The sequence below is a fragment of the Strix aluco genome, chromosome 2 (assembly GCF_031877795.1).
Source record: "Strix aluco isolate bStrAlu1 chromosome 2, bStrAlu1.hap1, whole genome shotgun sequence".
Taxonomy (NCBI): domain Eukaryota; kingdom Metazoa; phylum Chordata; class Aves; order Strigiformes; family Strigidae; genus Strix; species Strix aluco.
In genome coordinates, this window is record NC_133932.1 from 42,609,691 (window position 1) to 42,630,424 (window position 20,734).

A 20,734-nucleotide genomic window follows, 5' to 3' on the forward strand; every position below is an offset into this window, starting at 1 on the left:
AAAGCCAGGTTCTGGTAGTCAGCATCACTTTTGGGATGACAGTGGTACGGGCACAGTTTTCCTGCAGATGTTTTTACTGGATATCTTTTTAGGTGGATGTATTCCTATTAGCCTTATGAGTTTATAAATCCTCATTTTTACAAAATATTGACCATACTTTTTTAAAAAAACATGGAAAGTATGTAAAAATATTTTCACTTTTTGATAAAAGTAATGTTTTAAATGTTTTAATAGGGGGAGGAAACCTCTTCCAATGTTTTGCTTCTAAAGACCAATGTAACTGTGTGTGCATGTGCACAGAAGAGATCAAGACCAATTCATATAGAGAGAGTGCTTATCTTAGGTTTTGCATTTTTCAGTTATGCCTTCTCACCCCATCCACTTCTCTGCATGACAGACAGTTGACTGTACTTCGTTTTTCTAGCACATTTTCCTTTCAGGTTACCCAGAGCTACTCTGACCATTTGGGTGCCACCAGGCTTCCCTTGGAAATAAGACCACATTCAGCCATGAAACAGAGCTCTCTGCTCCCAAGGATATATATAATAACCTGAAAATTTCCAGAGGGCAGAGCTGCACGTTCACCAGCTAACCATGCTAACTCACCTGTCTGCAAAGCTGATGACTTTCTCAGGGTTGGCTGCCCTGGTTAGAGGTGCTCCAGCAGCTCTGGAGGTGGCAGCTCAGCTATGGGAAGCACTGTCAGGGGAGTCTGGCTGCCTCCTCTTGGCTCTGTCAACTAGCTGAAACATTTGAGATAGACAGGTCGATTGAAAATAATTGGTACAGCTTTTTTTATGTATTTTTTCCTCCTTTTTTTGCTGCAGCAGAGACTAAGAGTGACAGAAATAGGAGTTGAGAGCTGTCTGATCACTTAAAGGTTTTTTTCTTTCCAAGCTGATGCTGTACATTAGTCAAGATTTTGATTGATGACCTACTGTAGGATGTAGTTAAGAGCTCCCATTTAGCTCCACTGTGTTCCAAATGCTGTAATTGATTACACAGGTATTGCGACAGACTTTTTTTTATCAATTCCTCGGGTACTTTGACCATGGCATTTTAAGGAAGTACTTAAAATAAGGGGTTGATCAGGTAAGTAGGTAGGCAGCACTGAAGTCTTTCAAGTCAGTGACCTTACAGTGTTGGCTAGAAGCTACCAGCTAAATTACTATGAATTTATCTTAGCCATACTGCTTCTATCCCCGTTGCCTAATGGAAAGCATATGCTCACTAGATTAAGGGCATGTAAATTTGTCATCATGAATTCATGCACTGGAGCATAATTACAGTGGAATTTGACTGCCTTTATAAAAACATTTGGTGCAACCATGAATTTTATTTCCCTTATGAAGCATTCTACATATTTTATGATGCGTATTCATGCCAAGAACTTATGTACTTTTTGTGATGTTGGGTGACATTGATGGCATTACTAAATTTGATTGCCAGAGTTTGTTAGTGTGAAGCTGTTCTTCAGCAATGGAAGAATCTCTTCAAACTCTGAAAGCACACTGGCAAGGTAAGTCCCTATTTAAGGATGGGGTTTATATTCTAAAAGCTGTCTTCAACCACTCTTGAGTATACATGCAGTTTAGCATGCCTTTTTGACATATTCTAGAAAAGAATTCCTGATAATTTTGTTATAGATGTCTATCAGACTCTCAACAGTTTCAGAGCACTGCTTATCCTGTTCCTGGTTTTAGACAGCCCTTCAGCAGACCCACCTCCTGCCTGTCATAGACAGACACCATCTGTAGCAGTTGATTTTCCAGCAGGTCAGGTAGGAGAGTGCACTGGAGCAGGCTATTTGTATGTGTGGCTTGATGTCATCAGTCAGTTTCTGCTGTTTATTTGAGAGGAATGTGGTCACTTGGGCTTTCTGTACCCTGTACCTCATCATTGGTCAGGCAGGACACACGTTGCCCAAGTCTGAGTAGAAAGAAGAGCGCAGTGATTTCACAGCAGTCGCATTGTGCCAGAGCACGAGTCTCTGAGAAGTGTGGGAAGTGTAATATCTGCTAGTGCTCCACTGACTACCTGAGATGTTTAAAAAAAAAAAAAAAAAAAAAAAAAGGAACAGAAGCTGAGGGACCCAAATTTGTCACTGGACCCGGAGATTGCAGTCATTTACAGCAAGACCAAAGACTTTCCCAGGAGTGGTCCCAGTTCAGAGACCTGCTGTGGTTTGTGGTTGCAAGCAGGGCCTGGAGAGGGTTTGGCACCAGCAGTGCCAGCGTCTGTGCTAGCTCTGCACAAAGGTGCTTGTGGGAGTCTTTGGTCTCTGTTCCAGTGACACACCACATGCCAGCCCTGCTCCTGCAGGGACACAGCTTCTGTGTACACTGGCTAGCTTTCACTCACTTTTCCATCCTTCACACCGTGAGCTGCAGAAGCCTTTTATAGTTTAGTGCCTTGCAAGTAACTGTAGTTCCTCTATAGCAACACCTTGTAGTAGTGGCAGAACAGGACAGGAAATAAACTTCTAAGTTCCCCATTCATTCCAGCAGAACAAAAGAAACTGGATTTGAAATCCTATACTTCCATCTTCTTTGATCTACCTCCTTTTCTGTCCTGCAATACTTGTGTGGATCCCCTCTCCCACCTCTACAAAGATGAAAATTCTTAAGAATATGGTTCAGGAATATTAATAATATGGTTCAGGCCTGCAGAGGAGAAAATAAATAATACAGGACAGTCCCCAACCCTTACTTGAGCATGAGATTTAATTTTTTCTACAGAATACTTGTGAATTTTAGCTCAAAGCACCCACTTCACCACAGCCAAAAAAGTGCATCAATACAGGATTCAAGATTTCATTGGTCCTGTGGGCTTTTTTTGTTTTGAGACAGATGCTTATCTCCTTACTAGACTCTGGCAGAGTCCTTATTACCTGCATTAATCCCAGCAATCACTTGCAACATTGCTCAGCATTTGCATTTCAACATGGTTTCTTCATTTTCACTTCCTTCCGCCCCTCCCCCCCCCCCCCCCCCCCCCCAAAACCTGAACACAACATTTACACATTTCAGATCTGCTTTAGGCTTTCCTTGCCTGTGTGTTGCAACAGCAGTGCATTGGCTGGAAGAACTCTGAAAGCTGCTACGCCTGCCACAGAGAAGTCTGGAAAGTTGAGGCATACGCAAAACCTAGATTACACCTCCCTTCTGCCAAGTTTAGACTTTGGGGTATTATCCAGAAAAAGCAGCACACTGACTCTTGAAAGAACCCTTTATTTTATGGCTTATTTTCTTTTTTCGGTCTAAATATCAAAAGCAATGCTCAGGCTTCAATTCTGACTTGGAATTCTCTCCTTTTTCAGAAATGTCAGAGCTTCATGAGAACAGCCACCTGGCCTCTAGGTACTCCCCAGTCCAAGTACTGGACAATATATGACTAAGGTCTGAAGCAGACCCGATCAAATACATCTCACTCTTTTTGCCAGAGGGTAAGCTCCCCAAGTAAAATCTCTCTTTGATGACCAGATCACCACTCCCTGCAGCAGTTACATCCTAAATCCTACAGACAGCACTGTATCGAGCCTTTCCTGGCCTGGCTGAAAGTTGCTTGCTGATGAATATTGCATGACTCTCCTGCTCTTCTCACTTCGAGCTGTATTTTCCTTGCATTCCTCTCCCTCCTTGGCCTCCCAGGAGTGCCTTAAAAGAACAGCGATAACTTCCTTTGGAAAACAAAACTGTGGGCTTCTGCTCTCACTGCTGTCTTCCTTCACAGAGCTTCACATGACAGTTTCATTGTTTTCCTGGTAGCACTGTACACAAAACCTATGATTTCTGCCGTATCACATAAATCTTTTTACAATTTATAGTCTTGGGATGATTAAATTTAAAGGGAATGATCAATAGCATGTCTAATGGTGTTGACAGCACTTTCATTCTAATTAACTGAATTTTAAGCACAAAAAGGCTATTCCTGGCTCAGGGATCAGTACTGTAATTGCCTGTTTGATTAGCAGTTAAAGACCAGTACTGTAGTACAATATAATGTGTCTTGCTTACCTAGTTCAAACTAAAACACAGCAGCTTTAGAGTGGTTCAAAAAGCAGCTTGTGCTGTCAAAGCAACTGGTATTTAAAAAATAGCACACATTAGAGTGCTCAAAAGCACCTTCAGTGACAGCTGGGAGTCTACAGCCATGACAATGAACAAACGTGGTACTAACAAGAGAAGTGGGAATTCAAATGTGTCCTTCAAAGTAGTCCAAGACTAGCTTTAAAAAGTAAAATTAGAGCCTACAGCAGCAGCAAGCAGCTGGAATAGAGCTGACAGGACAACCATCTCAACAGCAGGTCATGCATTTAAGAATAAACTCTATACTGCCAACTTCAGACTGATTACAGTATAGCTATGCAGGTATACCTGGCACACAGACGTTAAAGACTTACTTACAACTAATTATACAGTCACTTTAAACAACTAGCTCCTGTAAAACTCTGCACCAGTATCTGAAGTGGACTACTAATCTACTTAATTCAGAGGTTAAATCAAACTATGAATGCATTAATTCAATATAGACGAAGCAAATCCTCACTAAAAAGTCTACAGCATGACTAATTTTCACTTTGTTTAAAATGAAGAACCCACAGCCGAGACAGCCTAATCCTGCAAAAGCACTGGGAGTCCTAGTACTAGGTAGTAGATGTGCAACATGTTTTATCCCTTTTCTTTTTTTTCTTCCTCCTTAAAAGGCCTTGCTGAAACACTCTCTACAAAGCTGCAATCTGAGCTACTTTTTGCTGATAAAAGCAGGTGAGCTCTCTCAAACTTTCCAATTCTACAGTGCTTAGCCTGTCAGAATCACAATGTAGTATATTTTTACCCCAGAGATACTGTTCTTCCGTATGACAGAACTTCTCTGAGAGGTTCTTCAGAAAAAGTCTGTCACAATAATGCTTCCTGTTTACTTTAAATGAATTACAGCAGCTTTACTCTTGTGGCAGAGCTGAGCTTCTCATTGCTAATACATATGGTCACTTTAGCACATTCTGTGATCTCTCTACATTGTAGCAAAGATGGTGCAATTGACCAGAAAGTTTGGGCAACAAGTCTCAGAAATGGAGCTTAAGCATCTCCTTAAGGAATACGGGAATTAATTTTAAAAGACTTAATAACTGTAAATCGGTAATTAGAAATTCCAAAGGGTGATTTGAAATATCAGGGAACCTATTGCGGCATTGTTTTTTAAAGAGAATCTTAAAATTTTAAATCGCTTTGTAGTGTTTAGGACAAGCAGAATCCCATAAAGTCGCTTATTCTATTTCAACTATTTTATGTCCAAGACAGCTGCAAACAACGCAAGCTTCTAAATATTCCCAGAGCATTTACCTTTCTTTGCCTTACTTTGTTTGTTAACCTTTCACTGCAAACTGGTCCCTGCAATCTGACAGTAACCTGACAGTGGTCATTCTTCCTCCTGCCACATACATAATTTTTTTTCAGGTATAGTTTAGTTGGAAAGATTCTACTATTAATGTACAACCGCCTTTCTGACCATAGATCATGCTTCCTGCTGGAATTCTGGGATACTGTCTTCCATATTAACTGATCTCAAAACAGTCAAAAAAATTTAAAATAACATATAGACAATCATGTAATAGTTTACTTAAAACATTAGGGTTCATACCTAACAGGATGAGAATGCTATATTTTAATTGTTTTCATAATAAAGTTGTACAGCTTCATCAAATGGATTTGATTCTCATGGAAACACTGCAAGTGTGTTACAGAATGTTCAATAATCAGACTACACATTCTTGTCAGAGAAACTGGCAGTGCAACTTCCTATCTATTGATCTTAATCACCCAGATTAAGTGCCATTAAAAGAAATTTCAGATTATTGTAGCATACACCGGATTTCCTGGACTTGGGCAGAGCTGCAGCATGTTACTCAATTCAACATGAAACACTGTCCAGGATCTCCAAGACATGAACAACTTCAACCCCTCCAAGTCTGACATTCCCAGTAAATGAGACAAATCAGTAAGCAGAACTTTTCTAGAAGTGGAACAAATATCTCCTAACAGGAGGGGAAGTTAAGCACATTAGAGGACAACAAGATGAAAAAGTCGTTCCCATTCACGTTGCTGTAGTCTGGTCGAATTCCTTTTACCACAAGAGCAAATGGGTATCTAAAAAGTAGATAGTTCTAAAAAAGATTCAAGCCAGAGATTAATCACTTGTTTTAACCACACACACTATTAGAGTGAGTGTAGTTAAACTATTAGGTTTAGATAAATTAATCCATACAAGATGATCTTCCAACATTTGCTTTTGAAAGACAGTTAAAATTAAACTGTTATAGACTTAGGCCCACTGTCACATATAGGAGGCTGCTGGCACCTACTCTGTTCAGCTGAGCAAATACTAAATGGAAGGAGCCACACCTATGAAGCCACAGAGAATAAATGCATTCAAGAACAACTGTTCTTTGTTTTATTGAATGGTTGAAGCAGGACTATAATTCAAGTATATTTAAATCAAGTGTTGGTCCACTCTTATCATCAAAAAGAATTTTTTTTTAGAATAACATCAACACAAATGGAAGGAATATGAAGCATCATAATAGGAACTTTCAACTGTATGTGATGTTAGACCATGATCAGACTGGTGCTACTTCAATATTTATAGACTCTCCACTGTATAGACCAGTCACACCAGTGTTATTTACCTCCAAATCATTGAAGTTCTGTGTAAAGGTTCCTTCTGTCTACAGCTCACGTCTGAGCCATCAACATGAGATCAAAATGCCACTTGTGCCACTAGAATCGTAGTCGTGTAGAAATATTTTTATATTTAGTATTTTACTAAAGAATAATTACTATCCTCTCTGAAGTTACATATAGCCATTATAAATTTTTACATCAAACATTTACAACTGGTTCATAATATACAACACAACAATTTAGCTATAATTTCTAATCTTCCAGTGTAAAAGTTTCAAACAACATGTTGCTAAGATAATTTCAATTTATCTGTTTTGCACACAGTCACAGGCAGTACAGGGCATTTCAAAAACTCATGTTACATAATTAAAAAAATGGAATGATGTTACTTCAATAACAATTACTTTGGGGATTGTTGGTGGTGTCTTTTTTTTTTTAAACAAGCAGATTTCAATTTCTAAATCCCATCCGGTGCTACTACTAACATTTAAAATAGGCTTGAGAGGGAAAAAAATACTTAGAAATAAATACACCTTTAAAAAAATTCCACAGTTAACCATGTCAGAATGTTTTCCACACAGTTTAAAGGAGACCTTACTCTTCATCATTTTCTTGCGCTGAAATACAGCGGAGCTCAATCCATTCTTATCTTCTGATTTGTCATCCTATAAATAATGCTGTCATACCCAGGATCCATGTTCCAGAGGTTGTAGGAGATAACTATCACAGCTAAAGCAAGACCTATCATCATCCACAGAATAATGTTGAAGATTACAGAGTAGTTGTAGTTATATGGATAGGCAAGGTTATATGGATTTTCTGTTTCGCTCTGTAATAAAGAAAATGTGTATTACTTTAAAGTTCGCTTGCATACAAAACACATTCTGACTACATCGAAAATCTGAGCAATCTAAATAGGAGAGATGGGTTTTTGCTAGACAATTCTGATGCTGGGGCACAAAATGCAGAAGTGACTATGTGACTGACATTAATGGAATCCGAAGGAATGGGCTGACAGGAGCCTCATGAAATCCAGTTAGGATGAACACAAAGTCCTGCACTTGGGACAGAATAACCCTGTGTGACAGGACTGACCAGCTGGGCAGCAGCTCTGCAGAGAGGGACCTGGAGGTCCTGGTGGACAAGGTGAACAGGAGTCAGCAGTGCACCTCTGCAATGATGCAAAGCAAATGCATCCTAGACTACATCTGGAGTGTAGACAGCAAGTCAAGGAAATCAATTTTTTCCCCACCCAGAAGGCAGGACTTGCATGCGCTACTGTACTGGGGAGAAAACAGCAGAAATGCAAATTCTAACAAGACATAAGGCAAAAAATTTTCACGGTGAAAGTGGCTAAAACTTTGGAACAAGCTGTCCAGACAGGCTGTGGGACTTCTAGCCGTCAACTTCACAGGAACTTGGCTGGACAAGGACCTGAGCAGCCTGATCCAACTCCTAAATTAATTCTGCTTTGAGCAGTAGGCTGGACTAGGTGACCTCTAGAGGCCCTCTTCAACCTGAATTACAATATGATTAAGTGAAGATCAAGACAGGTAAGCTGACCTCTTTGCACCCATGAGTAAACCATAGTCAGTATTCTGGTCCTTAAAAAAGAATTATGCTCAAATGAAGAAGTGTTGCAGTTTGGATTACTTTTAATAAATGAGATATAGAAAAATGTGCATCTACTACCTGTGAAGACTGGAGAATGGAGCGAGTCTTCCTTGTGAGGGGAGAATTAAATGCCTTCACAGCTACCACTTCTACTACTGCATTCCCACTATACAGATTAAACATCTCATCTGCAAACTGAAAAAGCAAAAGTGATTTATTTTAAAACCTACACTGTAGCCAGGAATTAAGTAGAGTTTTGTTAGCAAGATGTACTAAACCATAAGATTTCAGCTTCAGGAATAATTATGGAAAGTTGTAAAAATTTACACTGTTTTAGAATTCCATTAAGAAACTGCCAACTTTCACCTGGTTTACAGTATCTCTTTAAAACCCCTCAACCACTGTTCAGCAGACTGCACCTTATAACTGCTCTCTGGGCTGAACCTCATTCTTTCATCCCTTTTACAAAAGGCCAATCACCATATAGTTTCCCAATTGTACGTCCGTCAGTTTCAACAAAATATTTAGGTTCTCAACCTTCCACTAGAAAATTATGAACATGAATATTTTAATCTGGTCCAGAGACTAATATGTCTAGTATTTAAATATATTTGCTTAACTGCAAAGAGGCCGAAGAGTAATGTTTAGAGAAAATAGTTATTTCGTTTAGCAAATTCATGCTTTTACACTTTTCCATCATGCTTTTGAAACTCTCAAAAGTGACTGGGCTTAATAAAGATTTTATCTAATGATTACATAAGACCTGCTAAAGAATTACTATCTTGAGCACACTGAGAGATGAACAGTATTATTTTAGAGGCTTGGAAATTTAGATTTATACAGCTTTGTGGGCAAGGGGAAACTAACCACTGTACCCTGGGGTAAAGATATTTCCACATTTCTTAGAGCCAGTTTTTGAGGCATACTGGTGGTTTTAAATGCAAGATATTTATTTAGAAAAAAACAACTTATCAAGTCATGTTGATACATGGTTTCAATATATTCCTACTCCTTTATGTGAAATATCTAAACACATTGTAGAATCATGTCAACACTTTCCAGAGTGATGAATTGTACCATTCAATAACTGAACTACATTTTAAAAACCAAACAGCAAAAACAAGCATCAGGCAAGTCATCACTAATGAAGTGACAAATCAAAGCATAAGACAGTCGATAAACTAACTCCCTTGTAGTTAACACAAAAAATTTTTTCCTTAGTATTCCTGTGAGTTTTGTTCACTAGGTAGTAAGTATACCTTTTGCAAAGAGTCTGCAAGAATTTGAGAAGCATCCTTGAACTGCTGAGAGTCTTCCCCATACCGTTTTCCAACCTCTTCCAAACCAGCCAGTTCCAGAGAGTACAGGTCCGGAGAGTGATCTTTGGCTAAGTGCTTGTGTCGAGACAGCTTTGGCACATCATTGAGGGCAGAAAGAAATTAATTCATAAACAGGTTACTTTAAAGACACATTTCACAAAATCTGTTTGCTGGAATTAATCCAGCCTCACTTTCCACAGTCATATTCCATATTGATTAAAAAGTGGAATTTCTTGCCAACTTAACTAGATGTCCAGAATTGTTTCTACAGAAGAAAGTGGATGATCATCATGTAGCATCTATTCCTAACATGAGGTTATATACGTGTAGTATAGAGCTCTACTAAAAAGAAACATTATACTTACTCACATCAGAATCCTCGTTCTGTACTTGTCATAAAAACAAAACTTGGAGAAAAAAAAATACATAACTACAGTACTTAGATATTACTGTTCCCTTCGCCAAAGCTGGCCCTTGCAAAACTTGAGTGTAGGTTGCAACTTCTACCTTGCTCTTGCCCATGTACAAAAGTAGTTTACTTAAGGAGTATCATCCCATTGTCATAAAATCCAACCAATATAATCCAAATTATCTCAAAGGAGAGTAGTGATGTTCTTGCACTTCTACAGGTGTGAAGCTGCAGTACTGACATCTGCCTGCACAAGACAGCAGTCTCTGAAAGCAAGAAATTGAATCTGTTCCTATCTTCCCACCTACTTTAACTACAGCATTTCTAGTCTGCAAGACAAAACCAAGTTGTTCTACCTCATTTTCTCAAGAGCCCCATTTCTCTCCACCAGCCCTTCACCAAATGTGAACTTCAGAGTTTTTCATGACTGTTTCTTTCACTTTAAGTAGATGAGGACTGCAGCTTAAAGGACACATTCCCACCCCCCCAAAAAAAACAACCCCCAAAACAAACCCTAAACCACAGCAACAAGACAGTAGTTTCTTAGTAAAAAGATCATAAGAATTAAAAGCTCACCCCTCCATTGGAATATTTCTATCACCATCACTATTCACGCTACAGAAGTCACTCCAGTCTTTTCAGATAAAATGTTACGGTGATATTTTGAAGTAAAATGGTAGACAGGGCAAAGAACATCATCTTCTTAACTACCGTTATACTCAAATAAGAAAATAAGGAAAGCCCTGGCAAATTCTTCACTGAGTACTTCCTGTGTCTTTGGGTATGGAGAAATAGCAGCTCAGAATTCCCCGTTCTCACTGAACACAATACAGAAGAAACTACAGATGATTAAGGTTTTCATTTTCTTCTGCCCATGACAGGGCTCATACCAGTAGCTTGAGAATGCATTATTTAAACTGATGCAACCCGCTGATGACACGCTTGAATATATATCACTAGTTGCCAAGTACCCTGGCCACGGCTCCTCTGCCTTTAAAGATCTCTGAAGTTTGTGACACAAGATGGAGAGAGTGTTTCAAAAAAAAAAACTTACCAGGCTTGCAATATCATGTAGGACTTGTAGTTCTGACAGAAAAAGCAAGTCAACCTGGGGGAAGTGGCAGAAAGAAAGATGAAATAAAAGTTAGGGAAGTCTCATTTTGTTGCAAGTCTCAGTATTTTATAACAGGTTATGTCTGTTACAGCATCAGAACATGCTAGAATGAAATTACTCTTTCAATAAAGTTACTTACAAAAAAACCTTGAAACTTAGTTCCTAGAATTCAGTTAAAAAAAATTAGAGTGGGCTCTCCTAGGCAAAGCAAGGGTTAAAAAAAAAAGGAGAAAAAAAAAAGAAAATAAAAGCACAAGCTAACTAAGAATATTGGAAAAAAAAACATAAATGTTCCCACTGATTAAAGTTTTTTACCTCATTGTTTCTGCTGAGGGAGTTGAGAGGAAGGGAGCTGAGAATGGAGTTGTCCTGGAATAAACGGTTTCGCAGTTGGCGCAGTGTGACAGAAAGATCTTCAAATACAGAGTTTGCCTTGCCCACCATGTACACTCTCTGCAGGAATAGCCATTGTTTAATAACAACAGAGGTTAGTTTTTAGCTCTTCCAGTCACACATTAATAATCAATCATACTTGCAATCTGTCTCCAATGCAAAATATTTCATATAACCAATTGGTTTTGCTCCAGCCACACAAGTGGAAAGAGGTTTACTATTTAGAACATCTGGAATCAGAAGTGAAGCAACACTCACTTCCTCACTGGGGGCCAGCTGCAAGACCACGGGAGTTTCCTCAGAGAACAAAGTATGAATAGCATTCGCAACACTGTCGAGACTGAAAGGAACAGCCTGGAAGACAAAGTCCAGTTAGATTTTTGGGTAAAACAGGGCCTAATCATATAAAAGGAGATAATTTGCTTAACTACAGAAGTCTGGAAAAATAGGACAACCTCTTTTTCAGCAAAGAGTATATTTTCAAAGTGATAATAGCAAATAATAGGAGCCAATGTGCAAAACATCAACTGTGTATCTATGAGCAGACAATTTATTTGTATATATCGCAGACACGATCCATTTTTAAGAACTCCAAGGGGCCACGATTGTGTAATTAAGAGGCTTACTTAAGAGTATAGCCCTGTTTATCAGTAAAGCAAGACCAACAAATACAGAGGCAATACAAAACGGGAAACCAATCTTAGAGCAAATGGGAAGTTATGAACCACAAAAAACTGATGAATGAAAATATACCAGAAGAAAGACCAACTGCTGAAACACCATGGGAAAGAGCCATATAAAAAATTACTAAGAATAAAAGAAATCCTAGCACTGTATAGTGCCATTACTGGCAAGCTAATAAACCTGTTAGTTTTTCTAAACTTTTATTTCTGGGTTTCATCTAAAAAGAAGCAGAATGGTACATTGCCATTCACTAGTTAAAGAGCATAAAAATATTTTTTCTAATAATTTTAGTAAATCTGTAAGCTAAGATAATTTATACCCAAAGGTCCTGAACATGGACTCAGTGGTGATCATTTGAAACTGTTCTTGAGTATCAGAGAATCAGTACTTTGCCACCATAAATGTGGGACAGCCCTTTGAAGCCATGGCAGCAGTTAACTGAACCAATTAAAGTTTAGGAATACGAATTCCTATTAACACAAAATAAAGAAAATATGCATTATGTACATGTCAGAACTTTACCAAAGTTACAAATGCAAATACAGCTAAAGACTACTTCAAGTACATTTAAGGTTTCCTCAAGTTAGCAATGACTACACAGTCAGGTGCAGACAATCCTAAATCAGTTTTGGTCCAGATACCATTTCAGCAATGCCAACACATAACTGTGCCTGAACTAGTGAGCTGTGCCTGAAAGCTGACATGAAAGCAGATCTGTGTTCAGCTGAATTTGACCCGAGTTCAGTATAAAGCCACATAACATTCCAACTAAACGCTGATATTCTAGAATAGATCAAAAGACTACCTGATAGCTGTAAAAGTAATTTCATAGGGAAATCATCACCTCCTCTTGGGGTGTGCAACAGGGTGTCAATATTAAACAAAACACTATTCAACACTGTCATTGATGATTCCATGGTTTATTCCACCAAAATAATAAAATGATAAATAATAATTCTTAACAGGAGCACAGCAGTCTCACAGAGACAAAACGCATGGTAAACTGGTGCAAAACAAAGTTTTCCAAGATAGGCAGAAGAAGAATTAACTAACTAGAAATAACCTGAAAAACAACTTATTTGAAAAGGGTTTGTGGGTTCATGCTGGACAAAGAACAGCTCAACATGAAGAACTGGTCAAACATCGCAGTAAAATAGATTAAAGCAGACAATGTATTTATAAAGGAGAAGTGAGTAGACACTGGTCAGTTACCAATATTTTGTAAGTTACTGTGTTCCTGTTAAGATGTGTATGGACAAAATCGTATGACAACAAAAGAGGCAACGATCATAAATTTAAAACCAGAAAATTCTATCTCAACGCAAGAAAAGTGGTTTTTTTACTGAAAGGGTGGTCAAATACTGGCACAGACTGCCCAGAGAAGTTGTGGAGTAAAGTACTCAAAACCCAACTGGACACAGTTCTGGTCAGCCTGCTCTAGCTGACCCTGCTTGTTCAGAGGGTTTAACTAGATGATTTCAAGAGGTCCCTCCCAACTGAAATGATTCTGTGATGCTGTGACAAGTGTGAGAAAAGAGCCTCAACAAAGACAGAGAGTGACAGGTAAATGTAATGTTGTTTGCTGTTATTCTTTTTGATACACTATAATCAAATTGTGTCTCAAAGTGCTGCATTTCACAGTCAAGTACTTGAGGAAAACTCAAAGACTGCTTAGAGGGTGATACAGTACATCAAAGAATCAACATCATATAAAATGCTATCACACACGCTCAGCTGAAGAAAAAAAAAGTAGGAGTTAGTGATTCAGACTATGAATCAATAAGTTAACATGGGAAGCAGCAGACTGTCTGCCTCTTGGTACAAACATATTAAAACTAGACGCCTTTCAAGGAGAAGATGCTTTGGTCAAACAAGTTACTGAACTCAACACAGGAGGCCCCAGGCGATCTTAAGGGCCTCTCACCTTGTACAGCAGTCTGACTGGATTATTTATCTATACAGCCTGACCCATCGTTCTAGAGGGGTATGTGAACCTCAAGTGAAGTAAGAAATAAGTGAATGTCAAGGACTACACTAGAGTCATGTACTTCTCATTAGATCATAAGTCACAGAAATTGCACAACAGTTCCAAACGTGGATACTCACATTCTCAATAGGATAAGAAATCCCTTTGACAGGCAATGTCAACTTGTCTACTCCCTTCACTGTCACCAGCACAGTAGCTCGTGGTCTGTGAAACAGATCACCCACTGCAAGCCCAGGCCAGGAAAGCTCCTATGACAAAATAGTAAAAAAAACACCTTGTTTCACAGGGAGAAAGAGATGAGCCCTCCCCCACCATTACAGCAAAATAACTTACTATCTTAATATCTCTGTGCAGAACAGCCTACTGGAAATTTCATGGCAAAATAAGTTAACACCAGAATGCTTTTATCTTGAATAATGCTGTTTCAAGTTAACCGTGAAAAAACTGTTTAAAACCTGCCAGTAACTTCATAGCAAAGGCTACACTGAGAGAAGTTTATACATATTGGATATACCAACAGTTATTACCCACAATTAAATTAGAAATATCATAGTCTATATTTAATAAGTGAAGGCTAAATTTAAAAAACAAAACCAAAACCAAACCCTTTCAAAAACACCATTGAAACAGGTTTAGGCACACTAAAACACTAGTATCTTGATATTTTCAATACCAGAAAGAAACAGGGGGAAAAAAGGAAGGGGGGGTGTCACTCATACCAACAACCTACTAATCTAAAACTTACAAATTCATACAGAAACATAAAAAGATTCCTTAGTAGCTTACTACAGTTCTGTATCGGCAACAGCACAGTGAAGGCTACCTGGCTGGTTTACTCAGGCACAAAACACAAATTCATCTATTTGGAATGAACTCAAACAGATTTCTCCATTTGTGTAAAAGTCCTAACTGCTTAAGTTTCATAAAACCAACTTATTTGGACTTTAGAATTAAATGTCATTGACATTATGATCTCTATCACCTCCAAGAAACAAAATTAAAACCTTTTAAAGCATCATCAGGGTCAAAAAAGGGGATTAGTTTTATCCTGCCTTAACAGGGGAGGAATGTTTTTGAGAATCCCCAATGTAATGCAGTAAGAACTCTAAATTCTCTACAGTGCCCCTACTGCACTGACAGTTTATGTTCCTAGACTACAGCCTTGAGGTAAACTGCTGTGGCATTTCCCACAAACTGCAAAATGAGTGTTTGGACCCTGCAGTATTCCCCATACCAGGGCTGGAAGCTGCCTACACTGCAATTTCTGCCTTAGTGACAACTTTCAGTTTCAGGGCTTAACTGAATAATTTACACACTTCCTTCCCTGCCTACTTCTAGGATTTGAAATAATACTAACAGAGAACTATTTCTAAAGGATGGTACAGACCCATCACAGCAAATGAATTCCAAGCTTTGGCACAGGCACAGAGCGAGTACTGAAACACTCACTCCATGATAATCATGTCGTACCTCCAGATGACCAACATGCCAAGTCAAGTGTTCAAAATGGGCCAAACTCCACTGTTTTGCTGGGTGTCTTTACATGCAATGCACACACTACCATCTGATGTATTGTTTTTTCTTGATAAAATAATCAAAATATACTTCTTAGGAATACCACTCAAGAGTTTCTTACTTGATTAATGACAAAAAAGAATTATTAATTGACAGCAAGATATTTTCAGACAAATTCTAAAACACAGGCTAAACAGACCTGCATTCAAATGAGACTCTTGCCTAGCTGAAACACGGAAGAAATGGGAAACAGCCTCCCTCACCAGCACTGTGAAAATATCCCAGCTTGTAGCTTTGAGTATCCGGCTGCACAGACACTGCTAGAGATGCCTGGCTATTACGCTTTCACGTACTGCTTCAACAGCTGCTCATCCCTGCTGAAGCCCAGCAAAATTTCAGTAGGCAAGATGGAATCAATCCAAGGGCTCCTACACATGTGCCCCACTTTAAACATCACTAAAGCTATATTCAAAAACCTGATTTGGGAAAACACTACTGCAAATTAGGTTTTCAAGTCTTTGGATTACTTCCTAAGTATTTAGTCTACTTGTTCTTATTAACTATGCTCAGCAGACAAGCTTGCTGACCTGACAAAATGCCAGCCTAGCCAAGCCATTGCTCACAGTCTTCAGAGTACCCAAGAGCAGAGCCCTACGGATAGCTCCTAGGTAAGAAATGACAGGGTTTCCACCGATTCTCAGTATGTGACCACAGATGGGGGGATACAGCATGTAGTTAGGTCTCAGAGGAACTGAAGAACAGCACTACAAAGACTCCACGGGTTTGCTTCCTTCTATAGCTGATGATTCAAATTAGCCAGCTAGCACAGCCTTTTGCTGCTCATATGACTGACATAGCTCTATGCTTGGAAACCAGACTCTGACAAGTCATACATTCCTCAAGACAAACACGATGATATTTTATATATTCGAGCCCATGACAGGAAGATTTGCATGTTAAGTGAGCAGGTCTGTAGTTTTAGAGGCATTTCAAAATCAAGACCTGAAACATACATCTTCAACAGAAAAGCCCATGGATAATGCAGCTACATCTGGGATCCGCTCGCCAGGAATGGGCCAACTTCCATCTCGAAACACAACTGACTGAGGTGATCGTAAGACACTAAACTCATCACCGCATACACCTAAAAAACAAACATAAAAAGCTGTCAGAGTTCTTGCAATCTTTCTCTTACATAACACAGAAAAAGAGCATATGAGAGCTTTCATTCCTTCTTCCTCCCTCTCGTGCCTGTCAGTTTACGTAACACAAGCAGTGAGAACCGATCGTTTTAATGCTGTGGAATACAAAATAAGGCTTCTATATGGCAATGACTAAGGATGGACAAATCCACATTATCAAAAGCAGGACAATTATTCAAGCAGCAGCACAGTACACTTCTGCATACGCACTAGCACGTTGTGAGTAGTGCTACAGTTCAGAACTGGTAAAGCTAACTCTCAGCAGAGCCAGGTGGACTCCAAAACCCCATTAGCTCACAAGCAGCTATGCACCAACACAGCTCTGTGTGCTTCCAGGACTGCCTGGCATAACACCTCTTCTCATGCAGACAACAGCCTGAGACACTGAACCCAGAGCCAGGAGGATCAGCAGAGTTTCTCAGTGCTGGCTTAAACAGAACACTGTCAGGAACAATCTGGCTTCTGCAGAACAGCTCCAGTGCCTCTGCTCTGCCTTCTCAGCCACATGACGTTGTAAATCCTTCTTCTTCCTTGGATGTGGTACCGGACCCAAGCTGATTGTGTGAAGCCACAACCTGCAATACTTCTCGTGTCAGGTTTTCATTCATTCGGGATCCCCCTTCACTCTCTTCCCCATTACCTTGAATAGCAAAGCTGACTAACAGCATATTTCTAAACTGTATTATGATGACAGTAATTTACTGTGTAATAAAGTCAGAAAGGACTCCACAGAAATAAGGGATGAGCTTATCTCAAGCTAGCTTCCTATTTTTAAGTCACTTAAGCATAACTGCAATACTGTGTACACATTTATCTAAATAAATTTTAAAACGTGTTTGGAGTATATAAGCAGTAACATGCACAATGCAAAATTTCAGGCATATTTCCCCCTTCAGCAATCTGTGTAGGTTTCTAACAGAACTAATCTGACACAGGACACGAGAAAATCAAGAGAGCACTAAATATTTGCAGGCCATCTAAGCTGAAGTTCTAATTATACAATCAGTCTGACTGCATACTTCAAAATTACATGAACAAGATAACCATCTAAAGAAAATAAAAGTATTTATTTATATGATCACAGAAGATTAGTTACCAGTCCAAGCAGCTACATACAACAGTTTTCCAGGGCATCTGCAAATCTAAAGGCTATTTACAAAATTAATGCAATAGTAAACTGATGTGTTCTGCAGTTATAATCTTCCCTAACATTACTTTAGCCAATGTGACCTTGAAGATGCTGTTTTAAAGCCTGGGTTATGATCATGCATACAAATGTTGACAGTAAATCAGAGCTATGTTATGATAAACATAATAAAGGAACAAAGCACTGCGATGCAGGTCAGGGAAGGGTGGCAAAAGGAAGGAAACAGGCCAAACCAACAGATGCATATGGAGCAGATTCAAGCATTTTTTGTTTTAAACTGATATGCGTTCATTGGATGGCCTGCTGTCAATTTTTAACGGTGCAACAACCCGCATTTTCAAGGACAGAAATGTTTCTGGATCAATTTGTTTAAAAAGGAATTTACAAAATTGCTACAAATATTTTTGCTCAGTCTGTAGGATTTCACATGTTGCTCTCCACAAGGCTGTAAGACAGTCACACACGTGATTTAGGACAAGTTGGTTTACTTAGGACAAGATTGCTTAGACTGATAAAATCAGAGCATTACCCTTTTCAATTAAATTTGCCTTTTTAGACTTGTTTAAGATCTCAGTGATTAAAACTGAATCTGAACTTGGGAACACAAGCCAGACACACTATAATTTCTTGAGCAAAGAACCCCGCTTACGCCACATAAGCAGTGAAGTCTGCAGAGTAAATTCTGCGATGCAGTTAGTCCTGTATACTGTTATCCACCCACCTACAGAAAACTTAACTAAGCTCCAACCTTGCCGAAGCTGTACCTCAGGAGAACTTCGGCCCTCAAAAGCCTTTGTGAGCCGGGACTGAAGAACGAAGGTATATTGAGAGAAAACTATTTATGGTGCCTGGAAGCCTTAGGTGCAGGTCGCAAGCCTGACTCGCAGCGGATGACAGAAAGCCGCCAGCGACCACAAAAGCAGCTCGGCAAAACATGAAAATCCGCTCAAAGTAACAAAACGATGCGTACCCATACATGGCCCCCCCAGGGCCCTTGGCTAGAGGGAGAGGGAAGTCTCCGGGCGAAGGCTCTGGGGGAGCCGGGATGGGGGGGAGCAGGGAGCTGCAGCCAGGGGACAGCCCCCCGCTCCCACCTCTCCGTCCTGAGGCTGGTGGGCAGGCACCCGCCTGCCCCCCTCCCGAGCACTACCCAGCGGGGGGACGCCCCGGGGCTATGAGGGGTGGGGGGCCCGGCCGGGGCTCTCCCTCCGAGGGCGCCCCAGAGCCCGCCCAGGGCCGCGCGCTCCCCAGGTCAGCCCTCCCCGCGAGGTTCGCGCCCCTCCCTCCTCCCCCACCCCCAGCTCGCGCGCTCCCTTCCCCCGCCCCGCAACCGCTCGCGCGCCCCTTTCCCACCGCTGCGGCCGCCCCTTCCCCCGCAACGTCCCTCCGCAGCGGCTCCGCAGCCCCCCCCACCCGCCGCGGCGGCTGGCCAGGCCAGCGGCTCCCCCACACTGGCTCGACCCCGCTCGCTCACCGGCGAGACAAGCCGATGTCACCAGCACCGCCACCTCCAGGGCCCAGCGAGCCCCGCCGAGCCGCCCCATGTCCGCCGCGGTGCCCACCGCCGCGCTGCCAGACGCCGCTGGGGAAACGCCGGGCCGGACCGGGCCGCACCGTCGGACGGAGAACCCCCGGCGCCCCGCCCACTAGGGAGCGCTGACGGACAACCGCCGAAGCCAATCTGCTGGTGAGATTCGGGCCGGCTGGGCGGGACTCTGCAGGAGTGACTGACGGAACTGACCATTCGCCGGTGAAGCCCACCCCCACCTTGTCACGGGGCTGACCGGTCAGCTGAGAGGCTGTCCGTCGGGGGGCAGAGTCTTAGCTTGAGTGGCGTTTCCAGTTAGCCAATCAGACCGTGAGAGATCTCTGCACCATTTTCCTCTCCGCACCGTAAATTTAGAGGGCAGCGGTGAGGAGGCGGAGCCTCGCTGGAGTGAGTTGACGGCTGTTTCGGCCAATCGAAGTGCGAGAGATCCGGGCCTTGCCCCTCCCAGCGCTCAGCCGTACGACCGCGATAGCGTCCGACGGAGGCAGGTTGGATCGAGCAGCTTCAGTGCGGGGGCGGGAAGGAGCTCTGATTGACAGCTAAATGCACCATTCAGCGAGGAAGGACGCCTGCTCCACCTTCTTCGCACCTGTGTAGGTGCGGGATTCTCTGACTGTGAGGCCTTGGCCTTGGCCCTGGCCCTCGTCCTCGTTCTGACCCTCAGTCTCAGTGACTGTGGCAGTGCTAGGTGTCCCTGCTCGTCCCCTGTGCCCCTCTAGCAGTGTACCTGGTGTACCTGAGGAGGCACAGAGGGTAGGGTAAGAGTCCATGTTAAGGGGGGGACTAGTCCCTCTATTGAGGGGGCTTGTTTCAGGGGTGAAGGGGGTCTGTTGTTGGTTTTTGGTTTTGTTTTTCTTTTCAGTAGGGTTTGAAATAATAGGTCTGTGTGTTTACACCTGACACCTGCCTCAGCACTTCACCCCCAAAAGGCAAAGCAAAGGAGCTGAATCAGTGAGTTGGGCACCTCTGTATAATTTGTGGTTTGGATATTTATAGGGGAAACAGCCTTCAAGATCTTAATTGGGCCCATTAAGCTGGTGAAGGAGGGGGGCCAAGATGAAGTGTTTGTCTGGAAAATCCCTGCCCACTCCCCTGAAGGTTTGTTGTTGAGAACAGTTACA

General features: G+C 41.2%; 1 protein-coding gene across 1 annotated transcript; it reads right to left on the reverse strand.

Annotated features, from left to right (window-relative positions):
- Positions 1 to 6,423: 6,423 nt before the first annotated feature.
- Positions 6,424 to 19,741, reverse strand: ATP6AP2 (ATPase H+ transporting accessory protein 2). Its single transcript, XM_074814549.1, has 9 exons — positions 19,539 to 19,741; positions 16,729 to 16,859; positions 14,320 to 14,448; positions 11,788 to 11,883; positions 11,452 to 11,589; positions 11,077 to 11,130; positions 9,554 to 9,703; positions 8,373 to 8,489; positions 6,424 to 7,509 (listed from the first exon to the last, which is right to left on the reverse strand). Exons 1-9 carry the CDS (start codon positions 19,606 to 19,608, stop codon positions 7,315 to 7,317), a joined length of 1,080 nt encoding a protein of 359 aa, XP_074670650.1. The 5' UTR covers positions 19,609 to 19,741; the 3' UTR covers positions 6,424 to 7,314.
- Between the last annotated feature and the right edge of the window lie 993 nt (positions 19,742 to 20,734).